This window comes from Engystomops pustulosus, chromosome 2 (assembly GCF_040894005.1).
Source record: "Engystomops pustulosus chromosome 2, aEngPut4.maternal, whole genome shotgun sequence".
In the NCBI taxonomy this organism is placed as follows: domain Eukaryota; kingdom Metazoa; phylum Chordata; class Amphibia; order Anura; family Leptodactylidae; genus Engystomops; species Engystomops pustulosus.
The window spans coordinates 4,524,736-4,540,957 of NC_092412.1; the positions used below are offsets into that span (position 1 = coordinate 4,524,736).

A 16,222-nucleotide genomic window follows, 5' to 3' on the forward strand; every position below is an offset into this window, starting at 1 on the left:
AGTGACAGGTAATATCTACCCGAGACTTGTAGATATCAAAGGAAACCAAAAATACATCACCACAAACGTATCACATCATAAATGCTTTTATTTCAAACAACATAAGAACCACCTGGAGATGGCAGATTGCTGGATTTTCACCTGAATCTGTTGACCAAGCAAACAAACACTGATGGTTAAGTCTTATTTCCATTGAACTGCAGGACCCTTCATCTCAGGACACAGGCCCCTCAGCTGGACGTCTGCTCTTGGCCATTTATAACTTGTCCCTCAAAACATTTTAATGTTTTCTTAGCATTTTCCAGGTCTCCTGACGGATAAGATTTGTCTTCATCCCATAGATGATTGGGTTGAGCATTGGAGGAAGCAGGAGGTAGATGTCAGAGAAGAGAATATGGATGTAAGGAGGAATCTTCCCATATCGATGGGATAAAAAGGAGAATAGGGCCGTGCTATAAAAACTCAGAACCACACAAATGTGCGGGGTACAGGTGTTAAATGCTTTCAGACGAGCGTCTTTAGATGGAAGATTGAAGACAACTTTAAAAATCATAACATAGGACAATAAGATTAAGAGTAAATCACAACCAATAATTGTAAAAGCCACAAATAGGCCATACACACTGTTCACGTGGGTATCAGCGTCAGCGAGCTTCACCACCGCCATGTGCTCGCAGTAGGAATGTCTGATGACGTTGGTCTTAAATGCAGGAAACCTCTTTATCAGAATAAGACAAGGTCCAATCAGAACCAACACCCTGACCAGAAACACGATGACCAGCCTTAGGATGAGTCTACTGGTTATTATGGAGCTGTACCGGAGAGGGTTATATATGGCAATGTAGCGGTCATAGGCCATGGACAGCAAGAACCCAGACTCCAGACCTGTGAAGGAGTGAATGAAGAACATCTGGAGGAGACATCCAGTGAAGCTGATGGCTCTGTCATTGAACCAGAATACAGACAATATTTTTGGAGTAAAACTCGTACAAAGGAGACCGTCATTACCCGCCAACATGGACAGGAAGATAAACATGGGCTGGTGGAGTCTTGGAGATATGAAGATGACAAACATCAACATGAGGTTTCCGAGCAAAGCAATTATATAAAGGATACAGAAAGGGATCGAGATCCAGATATGTTTATGTTCTAATCCTGGAATTCCAACCAGTAGGAAGTAGGTGGGATAGAAGCTGCAGTTCTTCATCTTGTACTTTAGTCTCCAAACATCATTGTCTTCTCTGGTCTCTGCTGAACACATTGGTAATACTGAAAATGAGATAAACTGGAATTTACTTTGTACATTTCAGCACATCCAGTGACTGATAACCATCGTTAACAATCTCTACGCATGGAGCAATAGAAACAAGCTGACACGTAACACAGCAGAAGAGCCCTGGTGGTGTAGAGCATATGAAGACCACTGTCCATGGACCGTTACATGGGACACAGCAGGGGAGGTGCAGACCAGCAGCACGGCACAATGGGGGTCATTTACTTACCCGGCCCTGCGGCGATCCAGCGGTGTGGGGTCTTCCGGAGATTCACTAAGGTCATGCGTCCGATGTCCACCAGTTGTCGCTGCTGCGCCGAGGTTCCTCCAGAGTTCACCATACTATTCATGGTGCATGTAAGCGCGTGTCAAGCGTCACTTTTTTTTAAATAGCGCAATTTTTCCGGATCCGTAGGGTTTTCTGAGGGCCACGCCCCCCCATTTTTCGTCGCATGCAAGCCGGCACTGACGCGACACAATCCAATTGCGTGCGCCAAAATCCAGGGGCAATTCGCCGCAAATTTGTAAAATTCGGAAAACTTGTCGGAAAAACATGATTCGGACCCTTAGTAAATGTGCCCCATAGTCTTTCCCACATTTTGGGAGTAGACGAACTTCATTACATCCCTGGTCGGAGGACATCACAAGTATTGGCATTTATTAGTTAATCACAGTTGAGCGTTTACCAACGATATTGAATTTCAGAGATCACAGTAAGTGAGCATCCACCTGGAGATACATGCATAACCCTATACGTGTACCAAGAAGAGGACACCAAATACTATATACAATCTAGTTCTAGGCCAGTGGTGGCACTCAGTGCCCTCTATATGGGCACCCTTGCCATGACCTCAGGGTAGAGTTTGCCAGACAGGACTCAAGGCCTCTTGCAGTCCCAGGACCCCAGAAGGAAGCTACAATGATAACGAAACTTCTTCTCCTTCTTCCTACTCTATTGGTGTCCTCAGGTGCCTATACAATTTAAGAGCAGGCCGTAATAAGTTACTGCTTAAATTGTCGCATTGGCACTTTGCAAAAAATACGTGGGTTTTGGTTGTAGTTTGGGCACTCGGTGTCAAAAAGGTTTGCCTTCACTGTTCTAGGCTCTAGATTCTAGTTCAGAAGTCGGGACTGACTTCCTTGGATAATACGTCCTCCTGGTCCAGTTGTGGAAGAAACACATGACCTTTATGTTCTGTCATTGTAATGTATTGTTTTACTATTTTTATACTGTATTATATGTAGAATTGAGGTGGATGTTATGATAAATGTCTTGTGCAGTTATAGATATTAATCAATGAGCCGTGAAGACCACGTCCTAGCGGCCACATCTGCTGTTATCACCTGTGTTTGCGCCTCGGTGTTGGGGTCCTGTCAGACCTCAGTTACAGTGGGATATAGAGAGAGGAGAGTCACCGGACTGCGTATTCACTGGGTTTTATGATGATGTAGACCGGTCACTGAGGCTCCATGTTCTGCCAAAATTATGATATTTGTAACAAGAGCTGAGAAGGAGAAGAAAAACATAAAAGAAATGATGAGACGTCGTGTATGGCTCCTCCGTGCCCTCCTGTCTGTAGCTCCGATCCCCCTGGTACATGGTACTTACAGATGGACACTAAACGTCCTCACCAAATCTAAATAGTAACACAAGGTCATCTGCTCAAGGTCAACCTTCAAGCCTTCAAGGATCAGCAATGATCCTGAGTTATAATACTATTGATAATCGGTGGCATTGGCACATACGTCATACATGTCACACAGACAGATACATTCCATGCCACCAACTGGGAAAAATATTCCAAATGCAATAAAAAAACGCATTTGCGCCATTTTCTTATGGGCTTAATTTTTACATATTTCACTGTTCGCTCCAGATTACTCATCTTCTTTATTCTGCGGGTTGGTACAATCACTGGGACTTCAGATTTATATTGGTTTTATTAGGTTTTCAAAGATTTTAAAACCTTTTCTACGAAACCGCAAAAACGAAAAAGGGTTGCAGCGGGAAGGGGTTAATATATATATATAAGTAGCCTGCATAATGTTACAATGCAAATCTGCAGTGGCTCCTCCTCCTATGCCGTGCGCCCATACAGTAGTTTTCCAACAGATATGGGGGATCGGCACGCGGGAGAAGTTGGGGATCAAACTTTGTTAAACTTGTTTTGATTTAATCCATTGTAAATGTTTAATTTTTGGGGCCAAAATTAATGTATTGTCCAAAAAAATTACAATTTCTAAATTGCACCTCAATTTTGTTTTAACAAATAAAAACTATTAAACTTCGTAAAAATGTTTTTTTATACGTTGAGGGGTTTAGTATAATGGGGAAATGTATGGGGTTTTGCTATTATTTAGGCCTCTCAGTCGCCATTCTAAATACAGGTTTTTATGATTTTCCAAAAAATGTTGAAAAATCGCACCCAAATTCTACGCCCCGTAACATTCTACAAACATAAGTGGCTGCTTATAAAACCATTCAACGTAAAGGTGACATTTAGGAAGTGTAAGTTATGAATTCATTTGGTTTCTATGAAGAAGAGAATTTAGAACTTTGAAAATGAAGAATCTTTCGAAAGTTTTGCCAATTTTTTTGTTTTTCATAACTAAACACAAAAGACATCATCCAGATTGTTAGACTAATTTGAAGTACAAGGTGTCACGGAAAAATGGGGCTGTGTCCTTGAGGCCAAAGTAGATTGACACCTGGTTGGATTATTGGGCCAATGATCTGGAGCTTTGAGAGGTCAAACAAAGCAGAAACATGGACCATACGACGGGGCTTCTGGTCCGAGGACAGACTAGACAGAGCCGCCATGTTATCTGCCCGGATACCTTCCAAAGGGAGAGAATCGGCAGAGCACTGTCCTGTGTAGCCAAGAACCTGCTACCGATAATTATTAAAACCTGAAGGATGTCCACACCAATGAGTTGGGTTGTCTATGGTTGACAGTCCCTCACCGGATGAGGGAGAGGATGGGACATCTTACTATGTATTTATTACATTTACACAGAATTGGTATTTTGGAAACTCTATGACCTGTTCTTGTAGTAATTAGTGACATGGATGGATGGATAATCGGGAGGTAGTATAGGAGGACATGATCATTCATGAAGTCAAAGGTTCTCCAGCAACCTAAAGCAACAATCCATAAACTATGTTCTATCAGGTCCTGTCCTTCATCAGCGTCTCGGAGACTTCTGTGATACAATCCATGGAGGAGACAGAGGGGCAGAGGTGCACATGATACCAGACAGTCTTATACTGCTCCATTATCTCAATATCAGTGACCTGGTAGCAGCACCTGATCTGAGGAACCCACCTCCACCATCTTGAGGCTGCAGCATAGAGATACTCACCTGTGCCCGCTGCAGATGTGCCGCCTTGTACAACAGCACCAAGACTTTATCATAGAGAAGGATCTGAGAGAAGTCCCAACAGGGTTCATCAGAAAGACCAACAAACACAATAATGAGGTCTCCAGACTCCATGGAGAAGAAGGACCTAGAGACCATTCATGGTCAGGGAATCTGCAGCCTGGAGAGAGAACTTCACAGATGAGAGCTGAGGGTTTCTATAGGGAAACGTATTTTTTAACTACATGTTTGGAAGTACATAATCTACTTTTATGGACTTTGAGGTGACCAAAAAAAAAACAACTATAAAATCTATATTTATTAACTTAATAAAAATTAAAAGAACATCTGCTAAAAATATGAGTTCCACAATGGATGGAGAGGGTCATGCAGTTATAGCTTCAAAGTATATAACACGTTCAGACTTCTAGTTCCCCTGTTATTATGTTGCACACTAAATATCACCTGTTCCCATCTTTGGTTGTCACATGGACTTTGTGTGTACAGGGCTAATGAATAATCACTGCCGAATTCACCCCACATGTCCTCCACACTGTGCAACTAAAGTATAAAAGTCATTTACAGCATAATGGCTCCTGAATAGCAGCACTATTCCCCGTATATCAAATACATTATCCTAATATTGCAAGTTATCACACTTTGCCTCCCACATATATTATGTATACCCCTCACACACCATACCACACCAAAACTGACCACACTGTGCCCCCACATATATCATAAATACCCCTCACACCACAACTGACCACACTATGCCACCACATATATCATATATACCTATCACACCACAACTGACCACATTGTACCCCCACATATATCATATATACCCCTCACACCACAACTGACCACACTGTACCCTCACATATATCATATATACCCCTCACACCACAACTGACCACACTGTGCCCCCACATATATCATATATACCCCTCACACCACAACTCACCACACTGTACCCCCACATATATCATATATACCCCTCACACCACAACTGACCACACTGTGCCCCCACATATATCATATATACCCCTCACACCACAACTGACCACACTGTGCCCCCACATATATCATATATACCCCTCACACCACAACTGACCACACTGTACCCCCACATATATCATATATACCCCTCACACCACAACTGTCCACACTGCACCCCACATATATCATATATACCCCTCACACCACAACTGACCACACTGTGCCCCCACATATATCATATATACCCCTCACACCACAACTGACCACACTGTGCCCCCACATATATCATATATACCCCTCACACCACAACTGACCACACTGTGCTCCCACATATATCATATATACCCCTCACACCACAACTGACCACACTGTACCGCCACATATATCATATATACCCCTCACACCACAACTGACCACACTGTGCCCCCACATATATCATATATACCCCTCACACCACAACCCACCACACTGTACCCCCACATATATCATATATACCCCTCACACCACAACTGACCACACTGTGCCCCCACATATATCATATATACCCCTCACACCACAACTGACCACACTGTACCCCCACATGTATCATATATACCCCTCACACCACAACTGTCCACACTGTACCCCCACATATATCATATATACCCCTCACACCACAACTGACCACACTGTGCCCCCACATATATCATATATACCCCTCACACCACAACTGACCACACTGTGCTCCCACATATATCATATATACCCCTCACACCACACCTGACCACACTGTGCCCCCACATATATCATATATACCCTCACACCACAACTGACCACACAGTACCCCCACATATATCATATATACCCCTCACACCACAACTGACCACACTGTGCCCCCACATATATCATATATACCCCTCACACCACAACTGACCACACTGTACCCCCACATGTATCATATATACCCCTCACACCACAACTGTCCACACTGTACCCCCACATATATCATATATACCCCTCACACCACAACTGACCACACTGTGCCCCCACATATATCATATATACCCCTCACACCACAACTGACCACACTGCACCCTCATATATATCATATATACCCCTCACACCACAACTGTCCACACTGTACCCCCACATATATCATATATACCCCTCACACCACAACTGACCACACTGTGCCCCCACATATATCATATATACCCCTCACACCACAACTGACCACACTGTGCCCCCACATATATCATATATACCCCTCACACCACACCTGACCACACTGTGCCCCCACATATATCATATATACCCTCACACCACAACTGACCACACTGTGCTCCCACATATATCATATATACACCTCACACCACAACTGAACACACTGTGCCCCCACATATATCATATATACCCCTCACACCACAACTGTCCACACTGCACCCCACATATATCATATATACTCCTCACACCACAACTGACCACACTGCACCCTCATATATATCATATATACCCCTCACACCACAACTGACCACACTGTGCTCCCACATATATCATATATACCCCTCACACCACAACTGACCACACTGTGCCCCCACATATATCATATATACCCCTCACACCACAACTGACCACACTGTACCCCCACATATATCATATATACCCCTCACACCACAACTGACCACACTGTACCTCCACATACATCATATATACCCCTCACACCACAACTGACCACACTGCACCCCACATATATCATATATACTCCTCACACCACAACTGTCCACACTGTACCCCCACATATATCATATATACTCCTCACACCACAACTGACCACACTGCACCCTCATATATATCATATATACCCCTCACACCACAACTGACCACACTGTGCCCCCCACATATATCATATATACCCCTCACACCACAACTGACCACACTGTACCCCCACATATATCATATATACCCCTCACACCACAACTGACCACACTGTGCCCCACATATATCATATATACCCCTCACACCACAACTGACCACACTGTGCCCCACATATATCACATATACCCCTCACACCACAACTGACCACACTGTGCCCCCACATATATCATATATACTCCTCACACCACAACTGACCACACTGTACCCCCACATATATCATATATACCCCTCACACCACAACTGACCACACTGTACCCCACATATATCATATATACCCCTCACACCACAACTGACCACACTCTCCCCTAGTTACAGACGGACCCCTCTGCCCCCTGTGACCTCTGGTGACCTCTCTGGATGTTACTATAGTCCCGGCTGCAATGATCAGCTGTAAGGTGTCTGTAATGAAGATTTATTGAGAATCCTTGATCCAATTACAGCAAAAAAATGTTAAACTCCAATTGTCACTGGGCCAAAAAAATTTTTTGTCTGGGTCTACAATTATAAAATATACAGTTCTGACTTGCATACAAATTCAACCTAAGAAAAAAACTTATAGAACCTCTCTTGTACGTAACCCGGGGACTGGCTGTACATCAATTTATCTGAGCAGAGATGATGGCAGCTGCAGTGATGATGAATCAGGAATGTTTTATGGTAGAAAATAAAATTACATTCGGGTGAACACTTTTTAACTTTGTTTTCAGGATCTCACACATCTGTTTATGTCAAGTTTTTTTAACATTTTTTTTTCATAGATGTTATAATTTTATTTTATTTTAATTTTATTTTTTGGTTTCATTTAACAAAATTATTTAATGATCATCTTTACTATTACACGGGTTTCTAAAAAAAAAAAATGTTTAGTCCAATTCCCTGGTGTGATGTAACACATGGAGCGAGGTCTCGGTTACACAGATTTTTTATACTCAGAAGAAGCCTCCACGCCCCAGTAGCCTCTTTGATCCTCCTACTCTGACATCTTTAGCGCTCAAAGAGCTGCGGGCCCTCACCCGCAAAGCTGGAGTTCTGCGCATGCACAGTAGCTGCGGGTTCGGAGCAGTGACCGAGCAGCCGCTGGCCTGCTGTTCTTCGCATGCGCTGTAGCTTCAGAGCAGTGACCGAGCAGCCGCTGGCCTGCTGTTCTGCGCATGCGCTGTAGCTGCGGCTTCAGAGCAGTGACCTAGCAGCCGCTGGCCTGCTGTTCTGCACATGCGCTGTAGCTGCGGCTTCAGAGCAGTGACCTAGCAGCCGCTGGCCTGCTGTTCTGCGCATGCCCTGTAGCTGCGGCTTCAGAGCAGTGACCGAACAGCCGCTGGCCTGCTGTTCTGCGCATGCGCTGTAGCTGTGGCTTCAGAGCAGTGACCGAACAGCCGCTGGCCTGCTGTTCTGCGCATGCCCTGTAGCTGCGGCTTCGGTGCAGTGACCGAGCAGCCGCTGGCCTGCTGTTCTGCGCATGCGCTGCAGCTGCGACTTCGGAGCAGTGACCGAGCAGCCGCTGGCCTGCTGTTCTGCACATGCGCAGAACGGTGGCCTCGCGGACGAGGGCACACAGCCAAAGATGTCAGGGTAGGAGGATCGTAGAGGCTAATGGGGCGTGGAGGAGCAGCGCCATGTAGCCTCAGCTCCAGCTACTCCGCTCCCCAGTAGCCTCTTTAGAAAATTAGGGAAATAAAAGTTTTAAAAAGTTACAGGGGTCATGAGGATTAACCCTTAAAAGGGTTCTCCTCAGGTACAATAGAGGCACCTACCACCCAGGTTGATCCGTGAAGACACGAGCGTGAACACCTGGAAAGTGAAGAATAGTGTTATTTCAATGTGTTCTTACAAGGAAAACATCAGGAAACATCTGGAATATTTTTTTTTTTACAATTAAAATACTTTTATTCAATTTATTTTATTAATTTACTTCTCGATGTCGAGCCAGCGAGATACTCACCCGAGTAACGAGCCGGTCCGAGTATGCTAATACTCAACCGAGCAGTATACTTGCTCATCTCTATTTATCAGTACATGATGAATGCTATGGATCACTGTGATCGCTACAAACTAGGAATAATCACCGATTCTGGTGGTGAAGATTTAGGGCAGCAGAAGTCGTCTCCAATCAAGTCTCCAAACCAATGCAGAAGACTTTGTTATGGATCAAATCAATTTCAGGTGCTATGAGCATCATGGGGTAAAGATCTGATGTGTAAAGGGGTTGTCCTCTTTTCTATAAACCTCCTCCATTAGACAGGTTTCTGCAGGTGTCTGTACCTGTGTCTTCGCCTCCTTTGAGAGCTGCAGCCTTTCCCTGTTCTCCCCGTGCTGCCCTCTGCATATACACAGCTCCCTCTCTCTCACTGCTCTAGCCCATCCTCATGGCGTCTCCCACTGCATCTTTCTTCTCACAGTCCATCCTCACTGACAGAGGCAGGATGAGGGGAGGGAGCAGGATAAGTCATAACTCTCCTGCTGCAGCTCCTCCTGTTCATCAGAGCTCAGACATGCAAACAAAGATCCACAGAGAGGCTGCACACAGCACAAAAGTAAGTAGCAGGGCTGCGGAATCACTTGATGAACCTTCAGGGATTATTATTAAGGCAGTAAACGTACATGAGCATCTTATGCTACCAGCACCGCCCCATCTATCACATCTACCGTGACTTGACCAGAGCCTGGGCCCTTGTACGTGAGTTTCTTGTCTTTTTTACATGTATCTCCATGATTTTAAAATCTTTACACCCAGAAATATTTTTACCTTCCGCTCAGTCCTGATAATGTTAATAAACCTCGTATACTGCGGAGGACACTGCTTTCCTGAAGCTTTGATGGAGGTCTCAGAGGAGCAGCGGTAACATAGAGAGGTTCTTCCTCTAGGCCCTCAGGAGTTTAGATCATCTCCCCGAGGACACTGGACAATTATATAGAGCAGGATATAAACACCTTCATAGATTATATAAGTACAGGGCAGCTGGAGGTCCTCCTACTAGGGATGTGTCACTGCCGTCCTGAAGTCACAGCTCCTACGTGAGGTCCATGGTGGAGGTAAGTGGTTTCTCTCCTCAGGATCTCATAGTTATCTTCTCTCTGGAAAAATGTTGATAAATATGTAAATAAATGTCCAAAAATTATCACCACCGACATCATTGACCACAATCTTCAGATGTTCTCCCCCGAGGCTTCATGGAGCTAATGTAAGGTCTTAAGAACCATAATACAAGTTATCGAGAAGACAACATCTGCCATGTAATATCAGATTCCTCTGGGGGTGTAAGTAGTAGGAGCTCCTCCATAGTCAAGAGATTAGGGGCTACCAGACACATAGATTCACATAGAGGATTTTTAGAAATTTTAGAAGGCCACCAAGTTCTTTCTCCACAAGTAGCAGTGTCCACCGCCAAGTCCTGTATTCTAGGAGACATCTAGTCGGATGAGGTTTGGAATATCTGTCCAATATTCTGCATCGGAAAGCTCCACAACGGATTATAACCCAATGTTTTCCATCAAAAAGTCCAACAGGCAAATAGCCGCAGTGTGGACACATCTAAAGAACCAAACCGAGCTCAGTGTCTCTCCAAAAATTACAGATTTCTTGTTTTTATTGATTTGTCTTGATTTGGTTTATTTCTTCTTAATGATGTCGTTTTGTCACATGGAGGTTTTACCTGCCGGGAGTCATTCCTGGGCTCTGAGCTCATTAGGAGCGCGGTGTGGCTACGTAGAGGTCATCAGAGGCCACTTACTACAAAGCCGCGAGGAGATTTCCTCAATACCCCAGAGAGTGACCCTGGAGGAGGAGGAGGAGGAGGAGGAGGAGGAGGAGGGGGAGGAGGAGAGGAGGACACAAGGTATCTGAAGAAACAAGAAGAATCATAACAAATGATAAAAATATAGAGAAATCATAGGAATTAGTGTAATAATAAAACCAAATAAGCATCATAAGTAAAGACTCATATAATAAACATATGATAGACACCCTGGTGCCACAACATCTAGTAATAATAATTATAGCAATAACAAGTCTTTAACCCCTTCAGGACGCAGCCTCTTTACAGCTTAAGGCTCCGCCCCATTTCTTGGATTCTGACTTGCGTCGCTTTATATGGTTATAACTTTTGACCTCTGTCACTTATCACAGCGATTCTGAGTTTTTTCCTCACATGTTGTTCTTCATTTTAGTGATAAATTTTGGCAGATAAGTTTTATGTTGATTTATTAAAAAAAAAAAAATGATTTTTTTTTTAATTTGCCACTTTCTAAATTTGAAGTCATCGCGTTTTCAGGCAGAAGATTTACCACCTAAATAAGTGTCTGAATAACATTTCCCATCGTCCACTTTACATTTTCTTAATTTTTGAAATGTCCGGATAATTTATTTTAAAGTCGCGCGTCTTACAAATTGAACATCGGTTTCCTGTATTTTCAAGGAAATTGCAGAATTTACTTTTTTTGGGGATCATTTATTGAATTAATGAAATTTGACATATTATAAACCCCCATATAATCCTCCCATTGTCACATCTGCCCCCCTTAAACTTTCAGAAACGGCTTTTAGGAAGATTGTTAACCCCTTGATCTCTTCATTGAAATTAAATCAAAGTGGAGGTGAAATTTAGAACGGTCTAGTATTACGGTTATACGTTCATTTAGCCCTTAAAATTTACACATTCCCCCCAGAAAAGTGAAAGTTTCCTTGTTGTCGCCCTTTTGTAGGCTATAAATATTAGTTTTTCCGTTTTTTCGTGGGATAAGATGCATTTTCCAGCGATAGTATTTTGGGGTTGGGGTGTTTTATTGTTGAAAACGCATAAACTTTTTTCGGGATGGAGAAAATTCTCAATTATGCAATTGATTTGTGACTTTATTTTCTTGGTGTGCACCTTACAGCCTAATAATCATCTAATGGGTCGGTACAATTACGTACTGTATTTTAATGGGTCCTCTGATGTTAGGCCGAGCGATGTTGATTGATGCAAATCTTATTCCTGATGCACAAGTTTGTGTCAAAAACCCACATAATTTATTTATTCTGTTCATATGGAGAAGACGAAGCCAGGACGCCTTTCCATAGGAGGCAGATGTCATCTATGAGCTCTCCCGGGCCTGAAGTTCTCCCACCTGAACTCTGAACTTGCAGGTTCACAAGCAGCAGGTTCACAAGCAGCAGGAACAATCAGTAAGTCTACAAAAAGCAATAAAGCATAAATCGCCTTCACCCCTCAATGTACGTCACATATTCACTCAGGTATAAGAAGAATTAGACTGGTTTTAGGGTAACCTAATGTTTCCTCTATTCTAGAACGATGTTGGCACAAAATGAGTCTTTTTACCGTCCTGAGAACTTCATTCTGATTGGAATTCCTGGCCTGGAGGTGGCTGAGTTCTGGATGTCCATCCCCATGTGTGTGATGTATATCCTGACCATCCTGGGGAACACGGCCATGCTCCTCATCATTATGCCCCAGGAGACCTTCCATAAGCCCATGTATCTATTCCTCTCCATGTTATCAATAATCGACCTGGTGGCATCAGCAACAACCACCCCCAAAATCCTTTGTATCTTCTGGTTTAATGACAATGAGATTGACTTCAATGCTTGTCTGGCTCAGCTCTTCTTCATCCATGCCCTCTCCATGATGGAGTCTACGGTCCTCCTGGCCATGGCGTTTGACCGCTATGTGGCTATTTGCCATCCCCTCAGATATACGTCTATACTGACCAACAACATTATTGCCAAAATTGGGGTTCTAGCAATGATTCGAGGCTCCTTCTTCATGGCACCAGCACCATTCCTGATCAGGAGGTTGTCCTACTGCAGAACCAATGTGATCGCCCACACGTACTGTGAACACATGGCTGTGGTGAAGATCGCCTGCACCGATACCACCATAAACCAGGTGTATGGCCTGACTGTAGCTCTGCTGGTGATAGCAGTGGATATTATATGTATAACGGTGTCTTATTCAGCCATAGTCAGGACAGTCTTTCGATTGGCCTCCAGTGAGGCTCGTCACAAGGCCCTGTCTACCTGTGCCCCCCATATCTGTGTCATCCTCATCTCCTATGTCCCGGCTCTCTTCTCCTTCTTCACCCATCGGTTTGGACATAACATCCCTCTCCATGTTCACATCATCCTTGCTAACCTCTACATTCTCATCCCACCCATGTGCAACCCCATGATTTATGGGGCAAGAACCAAAGAAATACGGAAAAGAATAATTGTGATGTTCCAAGAGTCTTGATGTGATGACGACCTCCAAAATCTTCTCATTAAAAGACCTGATAATCTACATGAATCTCACAGGTCAACCCTAAGACGTAAAGAATCTTCAGTAAAGCTTCGAACTTGGGGCAGAGATGTCCACCAAGAGCTAATATCAGATAGACACGGTTCCTAATCTAAACGTACAGAGAAGATATTGGGACAAGTTTGTGCCAAATAATAACCAAACATCAAAAATTCATTCAGCTCAGATTAAGAAGCCGTAGACCAGTCAACCTCCTCGAGCAGCCAGTCTATGGACATCAATTTCTCATTGGTGTTGCCTCCAGTAGAAGCTCAATATTACCAAGGACAATGGACATTAATGGCTATCGAGATTGTAATGTTTTTTTTTTTATAAAAGTCACAAAATAAATTTTTAAAAATATACCTTCTCTGCTTATTGTGTCCCAGAACTGTATTTCCCTTCTATTACGAGGACCTTGTAGAACCTCCTTCACCACAACTCAACTCTATGCATCCATCAATAGTTGATAGTTGTGGATCTTCATAGTTGGATTTTTTCCAACTTTTTTTTCTAATTATTTATTTGTTTCCTTTATTTAACTTTTAGCACTGACGTATGATAAATCTCCCCATAAAGTAAACCTGTCCTCTTATTTCGATGCACTCATGACCCCTGCTCACCCCTCCCCTCTACATAGCGATGCACGGCACCCGGTCTTAAACACACGAACAGATGCGGGCGGGGGTTTATCATGACCGGGCACATGGTCTACCAGCCACGATGCTCCTCCTGCTGGCGCACAGTATCCCAGGTCTTGCCTGGATCCTGGTGCCCCTCATCCCCCAAACACTGGGTGTAGGTGGAAGTAAACAGCAAGAAAACCCAAGGTCTGGATGGGGTTGTGGTTATTTTATACCTCCTGGTATAGAGTTTATCCCCAGGACTATATATTCAGGCCGGTAGGGGGGGGGGGCGCTACACCGGCAGTGACACGATCTACACTGTGTGTCAGGGTTTGGGGTCAGTGAACCCCCTGGAGCACTGCGGACGATGACACAAACCAACACCTGGGACCGGAGTCTAAGTGGCACCTGGTCTTCGGCAGAGCCACCTCAAAGCAGGATGGTCTCACTGTGGCCTGGTGCCACCAGGTCGTTCCACAGGTGCGACTAGCCCGCGGTGGCAGCTAAGGTCGAGGTAAAGGAACTTTAGGCAATCCGTGGTCAGAAGCAGGCAGAGGTTCAAGGCAGCATAGATACAGAGACATGAAAAGAGCAGGAGGTCAAGGCTGGCAGAACAGGAGCAACGTCAGGGTCAGGTCCGGGGTCACAACGAGAGATCAGAGCAGGCACAGGGAACACAGAAGGAAACTTTCTCGTAGGCACGTAGCACTAAGATCCGGCAGGGATTGCTGGGAGAAGCCGGCCTTTATGGAAAACCCAAAAGTGGCCAGCGCCTACAAGTGCCCACGAGCGGCCAGCTGGGACAGGAGCAGGAAAGCGGAGTGGTAAATGAGGACCGGGAAACAGGGCACCGTCATGGAGAGGGGCACGGGTGTGCCTGCTATCCGAGGCATGGATCACAGGGACAACTGTGACCCTGTGGAACATTACTGCCCCAAAGAGTAAGACTGGGTGGCACAATGTAGGAAGAGATCAATACATTTGCATAACAGTATAAATTCCCCATTGTTATATTCCTGCTACTCCCCCAGAGGGAGGTCCTTGGGGCTGCAAAGATAAATTGACAATCTGCCACCACTGCAACCACAGGTTCGAGAGCAACCAGATGCCCTGTAGATGGCTCATGCAACCTCCTTACAACAACTCTGCGGGACACCACCGAGCAGGAGCCCAAAACTGCCAAATGACAGGAACAACTAGTTTTATTGGGAAAAACTGCCATGATTTTTCCACCTACTTGCCAATTCCACCAACTCCAAAGAGCTTTCAGCTACTGGCACATAGTAGTAGATTATCATACAGGCAGTTTTGGCGGTAGCTCTGAGCCCCCACCAACCTGTATCATGAGAAGGACTTTCACTCACGAAAACCTTGTACAGCTGTTCCTGCTCTCAATACACATGTACACAAGAGCAATTTCAGGACCTTTGAAGGTCCTCCAAAGCTCCTGAAACCCCATATTAAAAGCAGGTAGAATCGACGCACCCTCCATTCTCAGGGTTGGACTGGGGAACATGGGGCAGACAAGTGATATTGATTTTGGGGGCAAGTTTACTGCTACATGGGAATATTAAATGTACATTTCTAGGCCACACTGAAATAATGCTAACTATAGCAGTCAAGAGTCTACCCACTGCAAAACACCTGGGAAAAACAAACAAAAGTACCAAAAGAAATTGTACAGAAATGGAATATACACAATTTCTTCAGAAAAATAACAAGACTGACGGGACGTCGCAGGGAAAAACATAAAAAGTCCAAAACAGCAGTAGTCC

The 16,222-nt window shown here is 44.3% G+C and overlaps 2 protein-coding genes across 3 annotated transcripts; one reads left to right on the top strand and one right to left on the bottom strand.

The window, feature by feature from the left end:
* Positions 1 to 280: 280 nt before the first annotated feature.
* Positions 281 to 7,521, bottom strand: LOC140116387 (olfactory receptor 52A1-like). Of its 2 annotated transcripts, XM_072132910.1 has the most exons (2): positions 7,499 to 7,521; positions 281 to 1,193 (listed from the first exon to the last, which is right to left on the bottom strand). In XM_072132910.1, the coding sequence occupies exons 1-2, from the start codon at positions 7,519 to 7,521 to the stop codon at positions 281 to 283; spliced, it is 936 nt and encodes a 311-aa protein (XP_071989011.1). The 2 variants fall into 2 exon arrangements, with proteins under 2 accessions (XP_071989011.1, XP_071989012.1); XM_072132911.1 differs by lacking the exon at positions 7,499 to 7,521 and having other exon boundaries at positions 281 to 1,207.
* Positions 7,522 to 12,837: 5,316 nt separating this feature from the next.
* LOC140116388 (olfactory receptor 52P1-like) lies at positions 12,838 to 13,776 on the top strand. The gene has a single exon (XM_072132913.1). It carries the CDS (start codon positions 12,838 to 12,840, stop codon positions 13,774 to 13,776), a length of 939 nt encoding a protein of 312 aa, XP_071989014.1.
* The last annotated feature ends 2,446 nt before the right edge of the window (positions 13,777 to 16,222 follow it).